Below are 16514 nucleotides of genomic sequence, written 5' to 3' on the forward strand. Positions count from 1 at the left end.
TTTATTCTTATAATTTGGAGAAGAAACTGTGCTATATAATTAATATATAAATTTATGTCTACAATGATTAAATAATTTATTATCAATCATAACAAACATTTATACATAAAATTAAAATAAAAATTTTAAAAAAATCCTTTAATTTTTTATCCCATTTAAAATGGTATATATATCACAATTGGGAAAAAAAATAAGGGCATTAAGGCGAAAAATGACAAAATTAGCAAAATTGAAAATTTGTGAAAATAATATGTTAATTTGCTACAATAATTTTTTTTAACTCGAAAAGTTAAATATGCATATATGCCTGTATTGCTTGTGTTTTTATTTTTTTTAAGCAAAATTAATGATATAAATAAAAAATAAGACAATAATTTCTTAATCTTTTGGAAAAAAATATAATTTTCATTTTATAAAACATTTTGATTATCTTTATTAGTCAAAAAATTAAAACAATAAAAGAATATAATAAAAATAAGTAAACAAAATGATTAAAATAAATAATTAATCATTCTACAATCATTAATATCCACCATTGACAATTATATATGCGTATATTTTTTTTCTTATAAATAATATATTATATGAATATAAAACGAAAGAACATATACACACTATTTTGAAAACACAATAAATTGAAACAAATTTCCATTATTACCACAAAATTAAAAAAATTGATTGAATATATAATTATATTTAAGCATAAAAGAAGTAAAAAAAAAAAAAATTATTTATGATTTTAATTTATGATGGGCATAAAATAGACAAAACTGATTAAAAAAAAATCTTATATCACTACTTTAATATTCTTTGAAAAATGATTAAGTCAAATTCTCAAAGCAATGCAGGTATTATAATATTCCTATAAAAACTATACACATTATATATATTATCTATCCTAAAAATATTTATATTTTTTTATTTATGAATTTTTGTTTATAGGATGTTCAAAAGAAGAGAGCTTTCCAAAGAATAGATATAAATCATGTAGTAGAATAAAAAATTTGGCCACAACAAATTTTAAGAAAAATGATAAAGAATTAAATAGATCTTTTACATTTCATAATAATTCTATAAAATATAAAAAACAGCATAGTGAAGATATAGGAAATTATTCATGGACATTACTAAATGAAGAAGCAAAAAAAGAAGCGAAAAAAGAATATGAATTTTGTATTGATAAAAATAAATATAAAATTATTTGCATTTTAAGAAAATATATAAAATATTTTTGCAATTTAAAAAAAAAAACATATGAAGATAATTGTTACACAAATAGTTTGAGCACAACAAAAAGTATAGGAACATTCAGTAGCTCCGAAAACATAACAAACTTTACAAATATATTTAATAATAGTAGTAATTCTATACATATATATGATGAGTATAATAACGGAAATGTTCCTTTTCACACACAAAAAAAAAAACATATCCCGATATTTATAGATTATGTAAAAATGAAAGAAAAACCATTTAATGAAACCTTCAGCAAATTAAAAAAAAATGAAGAATGGTCATTACAAGATAATAGAATTATATATTTTTTAGAAAAAGTAATTATTTCCATATTAAATATATTTAATAAATACAACAACGAAACAGATGAAATTAATATTGTACACAAACTAAGCAAAATAGAAAATGGAAAACGTGAAATAAAAACCCCTTTCTTAATATTCAAAAATGAAAATTATGAAGAAATATTTTTAATTAAATTTTATTCTTCATTTCCTTTTAAAATTATGATATATTCAATAATTATGATATTCATATCTATAATACATTTTTTTATTTTATATTATATTTTGTTAAAAAATATGCTATATAATGAATACAATACTATTATTTTTTATAGCATTTTTAAATTTATTTTAGACATATTATATTTTACATTTTTTGTTATATATACATTTTTATTTAATACTAATTGTATAGATAAAATGGCTATCTATTCTTATAAATCTTGTTATTTATTTATATCTTTAATATTTATACACAACATTGTTTTATTACATTTTAATCCTTCCTCTTTCTCGCTACCTAGCACTAAATTAATAAAATATATAAATAAATACACCTATAAAAATTATGCTATTTTATTAAATAATGCATATATGTGTATATTTTGTTTTTTAAGAAATTATATAATTCTTTATAATTTTTTATTAAATTTAAAATTTTCCATATTTTTTATAATTATTACTATATTTTTACCATTTTATGCATTTTTTTTTTACCCAAATTTACAAACTGATATATATATATCTACATTTATATTTCCTATTTTATGTGTTTTACCAATTGTTATTTCGTTATATATTCAGTACCAATACGAGTTTAATAAAAGAATTACATGTATAGACATGAATGAAAATAGAAAAAAAGTACATAGCCATTATATAACCAAATATTTTTCTATAGACAATTCTATACCTACTTCTCCAATAGAAGATATTCTAACAAATCTAAAATCCATATTAGATTATACTAAAAATTTAGAAGAAAATGAAGAAGGAAATGATAACAAAATTATAGAATTAAATAAAATCCAAGAAAAAATTAAAACTTGTGAAAATATATTAAGAACACAAAATTTAAATGAAGTGCCAGTATGTAAATATAGAAAATTTGAAAAAGTCTATAATATGTGGTGTTTAGATCAATATGAAAAAAAAGATGAAATCAATTCTTTTTTATCTCAAAATCCTAATAAAAAATCTGTTACCTCATTTTTTAATATGCATTCTTTATTATCGACGAAATTTCAAGATCAATATAATGATATATATGATTGGAATGCTGATATTGAACTTATTTACAAACGTAATATATTTATATCAATTGGTTATAAATTATTATATCCTTTGGGAGTATTAGAAACTAACTTTAATACTGAAAAATTAAAAAATTTTCTTCTAAAAATTTATTCCCTTTATAATGATCTTCCCTATCATAATAGCTTCCACGCTGCTCAGGTATTCACATATCTATACCTTTTCATGATATTATTTATTTAATATATATATATATGTGTGACATATCTATAGTTTTATCACTTTATTATTTTTTTTCACATTTAAAAGGTAGCACACTTTACCAAAAGCATGCTTTTCATGTTGGATCTAAATCAAAAAATATCCGGAATAGATGAATTTTGTTTACATGTTTCTTCTTTATGCCATGATGTTGGGCACCCAGGGCTTAACAATTTTTTTTTAATAAAATCAGAAAATGAACTCGCATTAACTTATAATGATAGTAATGTATTAGAGAACTATCATTGCTCATTAGTTTTTAAAACCTTAAAAGATCCGAGTTGCAATATATTTGGAAATTATCCTAATAATATATTTATTACATGCAAAAAAAATATTATCCGAGCAATATTATCGACAGATATGAAAAACCATTTTGAATATATATCTACTTTTCGAACTAATAGAGAATTTATAGATTATGAAAATTTAACAAATGATCAATTATGGCAAATATTCTGCCTAATATTAAAAGGGTCCGATATTGGACATTCAACATTAGAATGGAAAAAACATCTTGAATGGACCTTAAAAATTAATGAAGAATTTTATTTACAAGGTTTATTAGAAAAATCTTTAAACATGTCTAAAAGTTTTTTATGTGATACAATCTCTATTGACAAATTGGCGATTTCTCAAATAGATTTTTTAAAACATTTATGTATTCCTTTATTTAATGAACTAAATTATATTTCAAAAAATAATGAGATTTATAATAATTGTATTTCCGCGATTGAAAATAATATAGAGCAATGGGAAAAAAATAAAAATAACCCAAAAAATCTTGGGTTGCAAGAAAAATATCAAGATGATAATACAGTTGAAAAAATTAAGCTTTAAATTTTGAATAATGTTAAATTCGTATGCATAAGCATGCTCATTTTTTTTTTTTATAAAATATATTATCCATTATGATTGAATAATTTTTTATTTGTATTTTTTTTTATTTTCATATCTATATACGCACTCAAGTTTCTTAATTTGCAAAGAAATTATTTGTTTTTTTAATTCAAAGAACTCCATGCTTACTTTTTTTCCGCATTGTACCAGTCCAATGCGTGCCATCTTTAACCATCCAAAATATGGGCACAATTCCCCATTACATAAGTTGAAATATACATATATTTTTTTTTTTTTCAAATTAATTACTTCTTACTCTCATGTATTATGAATAATAATAACATTAATGAAAAACAACATTGAAATGTTCTATTTAAGAAATTCAAATTACACGCATTCAATTTTTTTTATAAAAATATAATAGATAAAAAATAAAGAAAAAAAAATGTACATTTATATGTTATGGACATGTAAAAAACAACATTAATATTCCTATTATTGCATTCAATATTGCACAAATTCTCTCTCTTTGTTTTAAAGGAATATATATCGGCTTTTTTGGTTATTAATATGATATTATAATTTATGGTGTTGTATATATGGATGTAATTGTCCCTATATAAATTTATTACAACATATACTAATACATATATGCATATAGATATTCATGCCTATGTGCACACATATATACTTTTCTTGAGTGCGTATTTTTTTCTCTTCAGCGTAAATAATAACAAATGATATAATATTATTTTTCATCGTTTAGTGATATTATAACTGAATAATATAGTTATAGCAATAATGCATCTATTAACTTTCATTATATTAAATATATATATAACTATTTGCGTGTGCATACATGCTCGTATAAAAACGGAAAATTTTATTAACATTAACAAGCCAGAATTTGGCAAACAAAAAAATAAGCTAGCTATAAAAAAAAACTTTTACACACACAAAAATTCCAAAAAAACGGAAAAAAAAAAAAAAATATTCCTTGTTCAGGCAAATAAAGAAATAATTATAGGTACTCGTAATTCCCCATTAGCAATAAAGCAATCTGAAAAAGTTAAAAAAAAACTTTTAACATATTTTAAAAAGATCAATGAAAATATAAATGTTATTTTAAAACCAATAAAAACAACAGGTGATAAAATTTTAGATAAAACAGTTGGATCATTTGGAGGGAAAGGGATATTTACAAAAGAATTAGATGAAGAATTAATTAAAAATAATGTAGATATATGCGTCCATTCATTAAAAGACATACCTACTGTTTTACCAGACAACATTCATTTATCTTGTTTTTTAAAAAGAGACACTATAAATGATGCCTTCTTATCAATCAAATACAAAAGTTTGCGTGATATAAATAAGGAATTATCACAAAAAAATATTACAAATAACATAAGTTCATCTAGCCATGTAATAGACAAGGACATTGACTTACCACGCACAATTGCAACATCGTCATTAAGGAGAACAAGCCAAATTAGATACAAATATAAAAACTTGAAATTAAAATTCATAAGAGGAAACATTAATACAAGAATAGCGAAATTATTTAATGAGACTTTTGATTCAATAATAATTGCATTTTGTGGTTTAGAAAGATTAATATCAAAGAAAGTTCTTGGACAAATTATGAAAAATAATATAAAAAGTAAGCCATATATAATTAATTATAAAGACATATCTATTGATTTAAGTCGTTTAAATATACAAAAATTAAATACAAATATTATGTGTCCAGCATTATGCCAAGGTATAATTGCTGTTACATCAAATAAAAATAATTCTGAAATTTCTCAAATTTTAAAAAACATAAATAATGAAAAATCACAAATTATGGGAAGTATCGAAAGAACATTTTTACATAAAATTGACGGAAGTTGTACAATGCCAATAGGTGGATATACAAAATTTTCAAAAAATAAAATATTTTTTAATGCAATAATTAACGACATTAATGGTCTTGAAAATTATAAAATAAAAGTCGTTAGACATCTAAATAATTTGGATGGAATTGCAGATGAAGCAGCAGAAAAAATAAAAGAAAAAATTGGTATTGAGCAGTTTAATAAAATAAAGGATGAGGCAGCTTTATATTACAAATAATTTGTAAAATCACAAAATTAAAATATATTTAATTCTCCTTATATTACATTCATTCGTAATACCTACATATACATGCATACATAGAGGGAATATATTTAATGTTTTTTAAATACCTCTTTTTAAAAATGTCCATATGTAGCAAACAGAAGATGTATGTGCCCTACTTTAAGAGGATCCACATTTTTATAGATATGTTTCCTTTTTTCCTTTCCCATATAATCATATATATCCATATTCACATTTCAACAAATTATGGAATAACTATATATATAAATGAAAGCACAAGGGTGTGCTCAAAAATGTTGAAAACGAATTTTGTAATTTATGTTTCATATTTGTTTTGTTAATTTATTTCAATATATACTCTTATATAATAAGTTATTTATAATTCGTAATGCTAATTTGCTTAGCCGTTTACTTTTTATTTTGTTCTAACTTCATTTTTTGTGATGATATTGTTTTATTCTTCTACTTATGTTTAAATTTTACACCTTTATTTCGTTAATTTTGAAAATGCAATTTTTTAAAAACTTTCCTTCAAACAAGTAATAATAATAAAGCGAGACTCATTATTATATACATTAAAAATATTTATTTTTGAAAAATTATTTTTTTGATAAACAAAACGAATATTTTACAATAGTGTTAATATTCCCAATTTGGTATGAATATATCATTTCCACTTTTGTTGATCAACAAAAGATTGAATTAATAAAAATTTGAAGGATATAATACTATTTTTATTATATCAACAATAATTGTGTACATGTTCATATAAAGCACAATTTTAACTTTATCCTAAAAGTCATTTATATGTTAGCTAATATTTTTAAATGATTTATGCATGAACAAATTTATTTTTTTTTCCTTTTTGTAAATTAAGAGAAATATATATATCCATATTTTTCACATTCAAATACGCGATTTGAACTTTTGCATTTCCTTTCATCATTTTTTTTTTGTGAAAATCAAAATAATGACTTAAAACAATTTGATATTTTTAAAATGGGGCATCATACAAATATAAATATATATTTATTTTATTAAAAGTAATAACTATGTAAGTATTGAGAAAATGGATAATAAAAAGGTAAGAAGTACAATTTTTATACATACATATACAAATATGTTTTAGTGTATACAAATAATATTAGCCATTATAAATGAATGTGTATATTTACTTATGTCTTATAATCATAGAAACTAAAAATGTTTCTGTTTTTACTTAATTTAAATATTAATAGATAAATATGAAAGAGCATCAATGGAGGTTATTTGAGTATAATATGAGCAAATGGATGATTGAAAATAAATATATTTTGGACAGTGAAGAAAAAAAAAAATTTTATAAATGCGCAAATTATAGTATTGGTAGTGGTATGCTAAATGCTTCTTTAATATATTTTTTATGCAAAAGAAATCAAAAATATTTCTCGTCTATGTCAAGATTATTTTTAACTTGTACATTGGGCATTTATACCTCCATGGTTGTAAATAAAATATTTAGAAGAAAAGCATATACCGAAGTAAGTCATAAATACATTTTATTTTTACACAATATAAAATTGTGTCTATTATAAATTCTTCACAAAACTAGTCCAATACATATATATGTACCTATTCTCACATATGCACTTAATAATTCATCGCTTTTTTCCTATAATAGATATTAACAGAAAAAACAACCATGACTGATAAGGCAATAGAAGTTATGAACGATATATTAAATGTTAACAATAATAATAAAATATCCACTAATCAGACCAATAATTTGACAAACAAAATAAATGAGTATAATGCACGAGATGGTTCCGGCATAAAGACAAATAGTGATAATAATCTAAATGAACATGTAATAATTTTTAATCCATTTACTGGAAAAATTAATGTCTATATTTGTCAACATTCATGCATATTATGTATATCCACATATTTTCTTTTCAATATATATATTTTTTTTTATCAGACTGAAAACCTAGTTCACAATTTGTAAGTTAAAAAAATAAAAAAAATTAATATAATAATATAAAAATAATACTATTTGTTTTCTCCACATTTTTATAGAAATGAAACCATTATACGCGAACAAATAAACGAGCTCGAAAGGTATAAAAATATGGCTATATAAGTTTATATATATATGCATATTATAAATGCACACAATTTATATTACACTGCATAAAAAAATATTATTTGTAGATGTAAAGATATATCAATTTGCACAGATGAAAATATTAAAAATATGATAAAAACATTAGAAAAATATTCGTAAAATTAATTTGAATGTTTTTTTAAAATGCACATATTTAAATAATATAGTAGCAAAATATTATGCATTTAAATGAAATATATATATACATGATACATATAAATAAGATAATAAAACAAAATAAGCAATGTAATAACATCGGTTAAAAGCGCAATTATGCATAGCGATATGCACACATTAATTTTTGTAAATTTAGTTGTTTTTATAAACCATACTCACAAAAACAAAAAAAAAAGGGTACAAAATACTATGATAATAATTTTATCCTTACAAATAATCTGTCAATTCCATTTAACTCTACAAATTTATTTACACCAACCTTCCTCTTTATTAGGCAGAATTCCTATATATTAAAAGAGCCCAATGAAGGTAATAAATATTAATTAAAATATACAAGCCATAAAGAATTATATATTTATATATGGAATAAAATAAATTCATATTTTACATTCACAAGTCATGTAAATAGCTACGTTTTAGACAAATATTTATGAACATGCAATATAAATTGTCAATTTTTTTTTTATCATTTTTATTAACCTTTTATTTATTTATATATTAATTTTCAAGGGCAATCTATGAGTTGGGACGATATAAGAAAAATGAATAAGTAAAACAGATATAACCCCTTTTGGAAATTATTAATGAGCTTTTAAAAGATGTGTTTGAACTTATTAAAAAAGTCATCATAGTTAAAATTTCTACTGTCGTTATTAAATTTTTTTATATACTGAAAATAATTCGAGTCAGAATAAAAGGACAGAATATATTTATAAAACTTATTGGCTTGGTCTTTTGTTATGGTATTATTTACAATAGTTAATTTTGTTAATATTATTTCTTTATTTTTTAATTCATCAAAAAAATTTAATGTAACATATGGTACTGAATTAGATCGAAGTTTATTATAAGATTCAAGGGGTGTTATAAACACAAGTTTATCATCAACAAATTGGGAATAAAAGTTTATATATCCATTTTGATTTTTACATGGAATGATAAAATGGGCATTGTTTTTACAGTTTTTTTTCACTAATTCATATTTACTTGTATTTACATAATCTGCTATAACATATTTATTATTTTTATATTTATCTATCCATATATTTATAATCTTATTACTATCTTCCCTTTCCAATAGTGGCAACTTTACAATATTTTTTAGTTCTCTTGAGCAGGGTAATGAAAAATAAAAACGCTTAACGCCATTATAATATCTTAGCATTGTTTAATTATTTTTTCTCTTTTTTTTTACATGATTACACAAAAGTTATATCCAGCACATACAATATGTATGGCCAAAAGTATGTGTTTTTTAAATATATTTTTAACTTTTTTTTTATAACAAATTTGAATACTTTTAGCAATATTCATAACATTTCTTTACCATAAAATCAGCATTACAATTAGGATTATTTTTTAAGAAACACTAAAAATATATTGTATAAGCAAAAACTATACTTGAATAAATATTATATACATATATTCATAATATTTCTACAACTGCTCATAATACATTATTTTAATTGATGTACTTCAAAAAATTTTGCTAATTTGCAAAGAAAGGAATTTTGATATATTACTGAAACGCCTTATGGGGGAAATAAAAATGATAGCTATAATATATATAATATTTGCACACATAAAATATAAAATTATAAGCATACTAATACATAAATTAGTGGGGAGCAGAATGCGCATATACGCGTAAGGTATTACACTATAAAGATGCTAAAACTATTTAAAAAAAAAACTGTTAAAAAATGTCCCTTAAAAAAGTTATAAAATTTTTTATTAATAAATAAATTAAACATATGCTCATAATGTGTTTATCCAATTTTATTAAAATCAAACAATTATGATTAAAGCAAAGATATTTGTAATGTTGTAAAAAAATAATATATGTAAAAATAAATGCATATATAATAAAAGTTATATAATTTGTGCATATATACATGTACACAAAATAGTTTACATAAACAAAAATTTCATTTTAGGATGTAAAAAATTTTTATCTTTAATTTTGAAAAAGTATGTATAAAAAATTAAAAAAAAACACATGTATACAAATCATATCATGAAAGTATAAGACAAAAAGATGAAAACATTTCACATATATCTAGGTATATATTTGTATAATTAAAAAGACACATTTTAACCTGCATGGTCATATTTTTTTGAGGCACAAAAAAGGGTATCCCCAGTTACAAGCAATAAATGTATATATTCAAATGGGAAACAATAAAAACACACATTTTGTTATATACTGATAAAAAAACAAAATGTGAAACATAATATATATATATATGATTACATTTTTTAATGTTTATTCTGATTAAGAATTTGTTTAAGTATATAACATGGGTTTTGTAGCACTTTATTTCTTAAATCAAATTGTATCATATTTCCATCATTTAATACGCCAATATAATCAACAAAATTTAGTAAATCTAGTCTATGAGTAAATATAACAGTAGTCTTTCCTTTCATATATTTATATAAAGCCTCATTTATAATTTTTTCTGACAATTTATCTAAAGAAGATGTAGGTTCATCTAAAATTAATATTTTATTATCTTTACATAAATTTTGTGCAAGATAAATTCTTTGTTTTTGACCACCCGATAAAAATGATCCATTTACTCCAGCATCGATTTGATCATAATTTGAATAATTAATTAAAAAATCATGAATGTGAAAATCGTTATATATTTTTTCTAGTTTATCTTTGTTCATATTTTTAATTTCTTCTTTGTTTTTTTCTTCTTCTTTTATCAAATATGAATATATTTGTTTCTCATTATTTTGATTTGTTTTTCCATTTATTTGGCTAGCTCTTTCCATTTTTTCTTCTAAAAGTTGAATTTGCTCCCTTAACATTGCAGCATGTGCTTTATAAGGATATAATAAATTTGATCGAATGGTGGTATTAAATAGGAATGGATTCTGAGTAACTATTCCTAGAATCGATCTTAAAGCAGATGCATTAATTTTGTTAAGATGGAAATCACCAATATATATATCTCCAGAAGTTGCTATGTTTTTTTTAGTTAATAAATTTAAAATTGTACTTTTTCCACTCCCACTTTTTCCTACAATAGCAACTGATTTATTATGTGGCAAATAAAATGAAACATTTTTTAATATGGCATTTTCTTCAATTCGTGTAATTTTTTCATTTATATCATTATTTTTTCCATATGAAAATGTAACATTATTAAATTTTATAGCATAATTATTTGATTTTAAAAAATTTATTGAATCAGATAACCAATATTCATTAAATTCATTTTCAGGTAAATTAATTATTTCTAAAACTTTGGAACATGACCCTATACATTTTTGAATTTCCCCTATAGCATTCATAATACCATGAATACCACTACCACAAAATAAAGAATAGATAATTAAAGAAAATAAATCACCAGTATTAATAAATTGATTAGCTATTAAATAATTTCCATAATATATTAAATGTAATAAAAATAAAGAAATTGTGCTAAAAAATATAAAATGATTTCCTGATTTTATTATAGAATATTTTGCCCCTGCTTTATAAACATCATTTAAATAATTTATAAACATATTTTTTTCAAAAGATTCCCCATTAAGAAATCTAACATTACTTATATTATGTATTTTTTCAGATGCAAAATCTATAGAATTACTTAATTTTTCTTGTTTATATATACTAATTTTTTTAACAATTTTTCCATATATTGTCCCAATTAATAATATGCTTGATAGTGGAAATAAAAAAGCATTAAATAATTTTGTCGGAGATATATGTAATGCACATGCACCGCCAATTAATGCACCTATTAAATTTCTTATTCCAAAAGACAAATTTATTAATATTTTTGAAGATACTTCAATATCATTAGACAATCTATTTATTAATTCTCCAGTTTTATGTTTATCAAAAAATTCAAATTTTTGATTTAATATTTTATCAAACAAACTTTTTCGTAACCTTCGTGTTATTTTTTCAATAGATGTTTCAATTAAATATATTCTACAAAAACTAAATGTTGAAATTCCTAAAATTAGAAATATTGTTTTATATACTTCATCTATAATATATTTTAATGATTCTTCTTTTCCTCCATACATATTTATTATCTTACTTATATACATTGGGAATAACATTTGGCCGAGTGATGAAACTAGTAAGCATATCATAGATAATATTAAATAATTTTTTTCTTTTTTTAAAATTGCATAAATATCTTTTATAGATATTCCATCAAGTTTTTTACTCATTTTTTTTTCAAATCTGTCTTTAAATATTTTATTTATATTAAAAATGTTCCAATAATTATTTTTTTCAATTGTTTGCCCATTTTTTTTGGCAATTTGATTTTTGCTACTAAGCATGCGAAGCTTGAATTTCCGGACATTAGTTTCATTATGATTTATTGATATATTTTTATTATTTAAAAAAATTTGTGATATGCTTCTTTTATTATTTTCACATTTATTAGGATTAATATTATTCAGATATTTAATATATTTCTTTGTATTATTACTATAGAAACTTTTTGTAATATTTATAAAACTTAAATTATTAATTGATGTATATACGATTAGATCTTTATACATATTAACATTCAAACCACTACTTAGTAAGCATCTGTGTGCATTCAATAGCACATATAAATTTACTGCTCGTTTTTTTTTTAACATCTTTAAACAAATCATAAATAACAAAAATAAGAAAAAATTATTTATTTTCGTTAAATTAAACTTCTATGTACCTTTATAATCCAAAACATGTTTAAAATCAAAAATGTCTGTAAAAAATTTTATAAAATTATTTTTCTGATAACTTTAGAAATAACAAAATAAAAACTTCCAATGTGTATGTTCAATATAAACATGTGGTATAATTGTAATTGAATATAAAAAAGAAATTATATATTCATATTGTAATCATTTCGAATTAATCAAATTTCTAAGTGTATTCCATCACTTTATTACTCGATAAATACTAACAATATTGTTGTTTTATATTTCCAATAATTTAATAAAGTAAGAAATAATACATTCCTCTTTAAAACCTCCACCCTATATATTATTTTATCGATGTTATCATTATTTCTGTATAAAAATATGAAACTCTAAATTTGAAAATTTTGTTAAGAGCTCAAATTATTTAACAAATACATGTATAAACCATTCAATATTATTTACTACCTTTCCTCATATTTTTTTTTCCTATTATAAGTATTTGTATACCTACCTTTTCAATTACAAATAAAATATGTACATATATTTTATAACTATGCCTTTTATTTCCACATACATTCATATATATATGTACACGCACATGTATAAAACTTATTTAACGCCAAATTTGCTAATTTGATAGTTCTTTGTATTTCAACACAAGGCGAAAATTGCTACACCTACATAAGTTATAAAATAAAAAAAATAAAAAACATGAAGCAATTTTATATTTTAATAATATTTAGGAAATATTATTTAATATGCGTATTTTTTTATTTTTTACTTTTTACTTTTCAAAGCAATAGATATATTATTTGCCAAAATATGGGAACTCAAAAAAAAAAATATATATATATCATAAAATGATTAGGCCATAGAGTGGGTATTTCATAAAAAATAATATTGTTATATGAATAGATCAGCTAAATTAAGAATAAAAAAAAATGTATAAACATTTTATTATTTATAAAAAAATAAAATAAAAGCAATTTTTTTCGAATTTGTAATAATTACATATTCATATAATGTCTGCATATACCTAACATTTTTTACTTAATATTTTTGTATTATTTAAAATATTTCATATTTTTTTTCCCATTAAAACAACAAAAAATATTATAGTTGGGTATGAAAATATATATGTTTATAATGGCTTCCTAAATATTTTTATTATATTTATATGAAATAAACGGAAAACATCAAATTGAAGTTTTGAGCATATCAAAAATATTCGAGAAAATAGAAAAAAATAACACATAAATTTTATATTATACATTAATATTATATATACATATTTTTTTTGTTTTTTTCACCCCTTTAAAATAATGGAAATATATATGTTTGTGAATATTATCGTTTTTTTTTAACACCTTTTTATTTTTATTTTTATTTTCCTACAATATGTGCTTAAACTTGTAGACTAAAAAAGTGACATAGAAAAATAATAAAGAATAAGAAATTTAATCTTTTTTCGCAGGAATGAACAATGTGTTTAGAAATAAATCAATGAAACCTTTTTGGATAAAAAAAAAAAGAACGCATTCTTTTTCATCTTTGGTTTTTTCTATTTATAATAAAAATTATAAAATTAAAATATAATGATTGTAAAAAATGGGTATAAACAAATAATAGAATTTCTTATTTTATATATAACTATTTTTATTCCCAGAATCGAACCATATATAAATAACAGACAGAATACAAATCATATATATAATAAAGAAATAACACAACAATGCAACTTTAATAACAATTATAATAGAAAAATATTAAATAAAAAACATTTATTTGTAGAAAAAATAAACTCAGTTTCATCAAATTTGAATAAAAATAATAATATACAACAAGAAAAAGAAAATAATGCAATTCCAAATAAAAAATTAAAAAAAAAAGATAAAAAAATATTTAAAAAATATAAAGATCTTTTAGATATTATACCAAATAAAACTACCGAATATGATATGATTGATGCTTTAGAAAAAATTAAAGCATTAGCTGTTCATAAATTTGTTGAAAGCATAGATATATATTTATCTTTTAATCCGAAAAAATCGAAAATGACAAAAAATGATAATATAAAAACATTTATAACATTTCCTCATAATTTAAAGAAAAAAAGAGAAAAAAAAGTATATGTAGTAACGAATAATAACCTTTATAAAACAGCAATCAATGCAGGTATGTTTTTATGATTTATGAACAAAATACAAATAAAAATAAGATCATGTCTACATCCTATAATTATAAATATCTGTCTCTATATTATATATCTTTCTTTTTTTCTATTTTTTATACTTTTCACATTTTTTTTACAAAATATGACACAGGAGCGGATATTGTTGGAGAAGATGATTTGATAAATAAGATAAAAGAAAAAGAAATAAAGTTGCAAAAAAAAAATAATAATTTTTTATTATGTACAAATGATGTAATACATAAATTAACTCGGATTGGTAAAGAAATAGGAAGTAAAGGTTTAATGCCAAATGAGAGATCTGGAACATTAGTTACTGAATTTTTATTATCCAAACATATAAAATTATTTAAATTTGAAAATACATATATCTTTAAATTAAATAAATTAAATACATTAAATTTAAATGTTGGTGATGTTTATATGTCTATTGATCAAATAAAAGAAAATATACTACATTTGTTTGACCATTTAGATAATTTAGAATTTTTCCATTTTAATGTAAAAAATTTAAAATCTATGTATTTAAGTAGTACTATGGGTTTTCCCTTTAAAATTAAAAAATCAAATCTGTAACATGATTGACTGTCTTTATTACTTTTATAAAACTTATCAATATCTTCATGCTTTATTTTTTTTTTTCAATAATATATTTTACAAAAAAAGTAATTACACATACGCATACATACATATGAACATGCTTTTTTCTTATAAAACTTACAATTTTTTCCATAAATTTTATTTAAATTTTTTTTTTTGTATAAATATAAAAAACAATTTGAGGATCGACAAAGAATTAAATTTTTATTTTCACAACACTAACTCGTTATTCGATTTTTTGGATAAAATAAATATAGAGGTTATTTATTCCTTATTATTTATATATATGTACAAACCATTTGCTTGTATAGATTATCAAATTTACCCCTATGTTTAAAATTTTTTTTTATGATTTTTACAAAATTATATTTGTTAATTCATGAGTTAGTTTGATAGAATAACGAAAAAAATAAAACAATAGGGAGTTTAAAAGGGTAGCAAGTTTGTTTTGCTGAAAATAATTATTTTAGAATACGTACTACATACATATAATATATATACATTTCTTTCCATCTTTATAAAGAAGAAAACGAAATAAATATGGGAAGGATAAAACTCCTTAAATTCAAAATTAATACAATTAACAAAAAAATATAAATAAATGTCTAACTATTTAATCCAATAAATTAACATATATTTAAAAATAAAAAAAAAACCAAAAAAACAAAAAGTGAACAAATGAGGAAATAGCTTTCCCACCATCTTATATAAGTATATAAATAACCAAAAG

The 16514-nt window shown here is 20.9% G+C and overlaps 6 protein-coding genes across 6 annotated transcripts; 4 read left to right on the forward strand and 2 right to left on the reverse strand.

The window, feature by feature from the left end:
- Positions 1 to 817: 817 nt before the first annotated feature.
- On the forward strand, positions 818 to 3875 carry PBANKA_0607900 (cGMP-specific 3',5'-cyclic phosphodiesterase alpha, putative; the record flags this gene model as incomplete). The annotated part of the gene is made up of 3 exons (XM_034568607.1): positions 818 to 848; positions 943 to 2975; positions 3084 to 3875. 3 exons carry the CDS (start codon positions 818 to 820, stop codon positions 3873 to 3875), a joined length of 2856 nt encoding a protein of 951 aa, XP_034420580.1.
- Positions 3876 to 4676: 801 nt separating this feature from the next.
- PBANKA_0608000 (porphobilinogen deaminase) lies at positions 4677 to 5993 on the forward strand (the record flags this gene model as incomplete). Its single annotated transcript, XM_034568608.1, has 1 exon — positions 4677 to 5993. The coding sequence occupies one exon, from the start codon at positions 4677 to 4679 to the stop codon at positions 5991 to 5993; it is 1317 nt and encodes a 438-aa protein (XP_034420581.1).
- A 1075-nt stretch (positions 5994 to 7068) lies between these two features.
- PBANKA_0608100 (conserved protein, unknown function) lies at positions 7069 to 8876 on the forward strand (the record flags this gene model as incomplete). Its single annotated transcript, XM_034568609.1, has 8 exons — positions 7069 to 7083; positions 7238 to 7519; positions 7660 to 7845; positions 7960 to 7982; positions 8058 to 8099; positions 8193 to 8261; positions 8597 to 8631; positions 8833 to 8876. The coding sequence occupies 8 exons, from the start codon at positions 7069 to 7071 to the stop codon at positions 8874 to 8876; spliced, it is 696 nt and encodes a 231-aa protein (XP_034420582.1).
- A 38-nt stretch (positions 8877 to 8914) lies between these two features.
- Positions 8915 to 9487, reverse strand: PBANKA_0608200 (ATP synthase mitochondrial F1 complex assembly factor 1, putative; the record flags this gene model as incomplete). The annotated part of the gene is made up of 1 exon (XM_034568610.1): positions 8915 to 9487. One exon carries the CDS (start codon positions 9485 to 9487, stop codon positions 8915 to 8917), a length of 573 nt encoding a protein of 190 aa, XP_034420583.1.
- A 1094-nt stretch (positions 9488 to 10581) lies between these two features.
- On the reverse strand, positions 10582 to 12948 carry PBANKA_0608300 (ABC transporter B family member 7, putative; the record flags this gene model as incomplete). Its single annotated transcript, XM_034568611.1, has 1 exon — positions 10582 to 12948. One exon carries the CDS (start codon positions 12946 to 12948, stop codon positions 10582 to 10584), a length of 2367 nt encoding a protein of 788 aa, XP_034420584.1.
- A 1640-nt stretch (positions 12949 to 14588) lies between these two features.
- PBANKA_0608400 (50S ribosomal protein L1, apicoplast, putative) lies at positions 14589 to 15760 on the forward strand (the record flags this gene model as incomplete). Its single annotated transcript, XM_034568612.1, has 2 exons — positions 14589 to 15168; positions 15318 to 15760. 2 exons carry the CDS (start codon positions 14589 to 14591, stop codon positions 15758 to 15760), a joined length of 1023 nt encoding a protein of 340 aa, XP_034420585.1.
- Positions 15761 to 16514: the final 754 nt, after the last annotated feature.

Source organism: Plasmodium berghei (assembly GCF_900002375.2).
Source record: "Plasmodium berghei ANKA genome assembly, chromosome: 6".
In the NCBI taxonomy this organism is placed as follows: domain Eukaryota; phylum Apicomplexa; class Aconoidasida; order Haemosporida; family Plasmodiidae; genus Plasmodium; species Plasmodium berghei.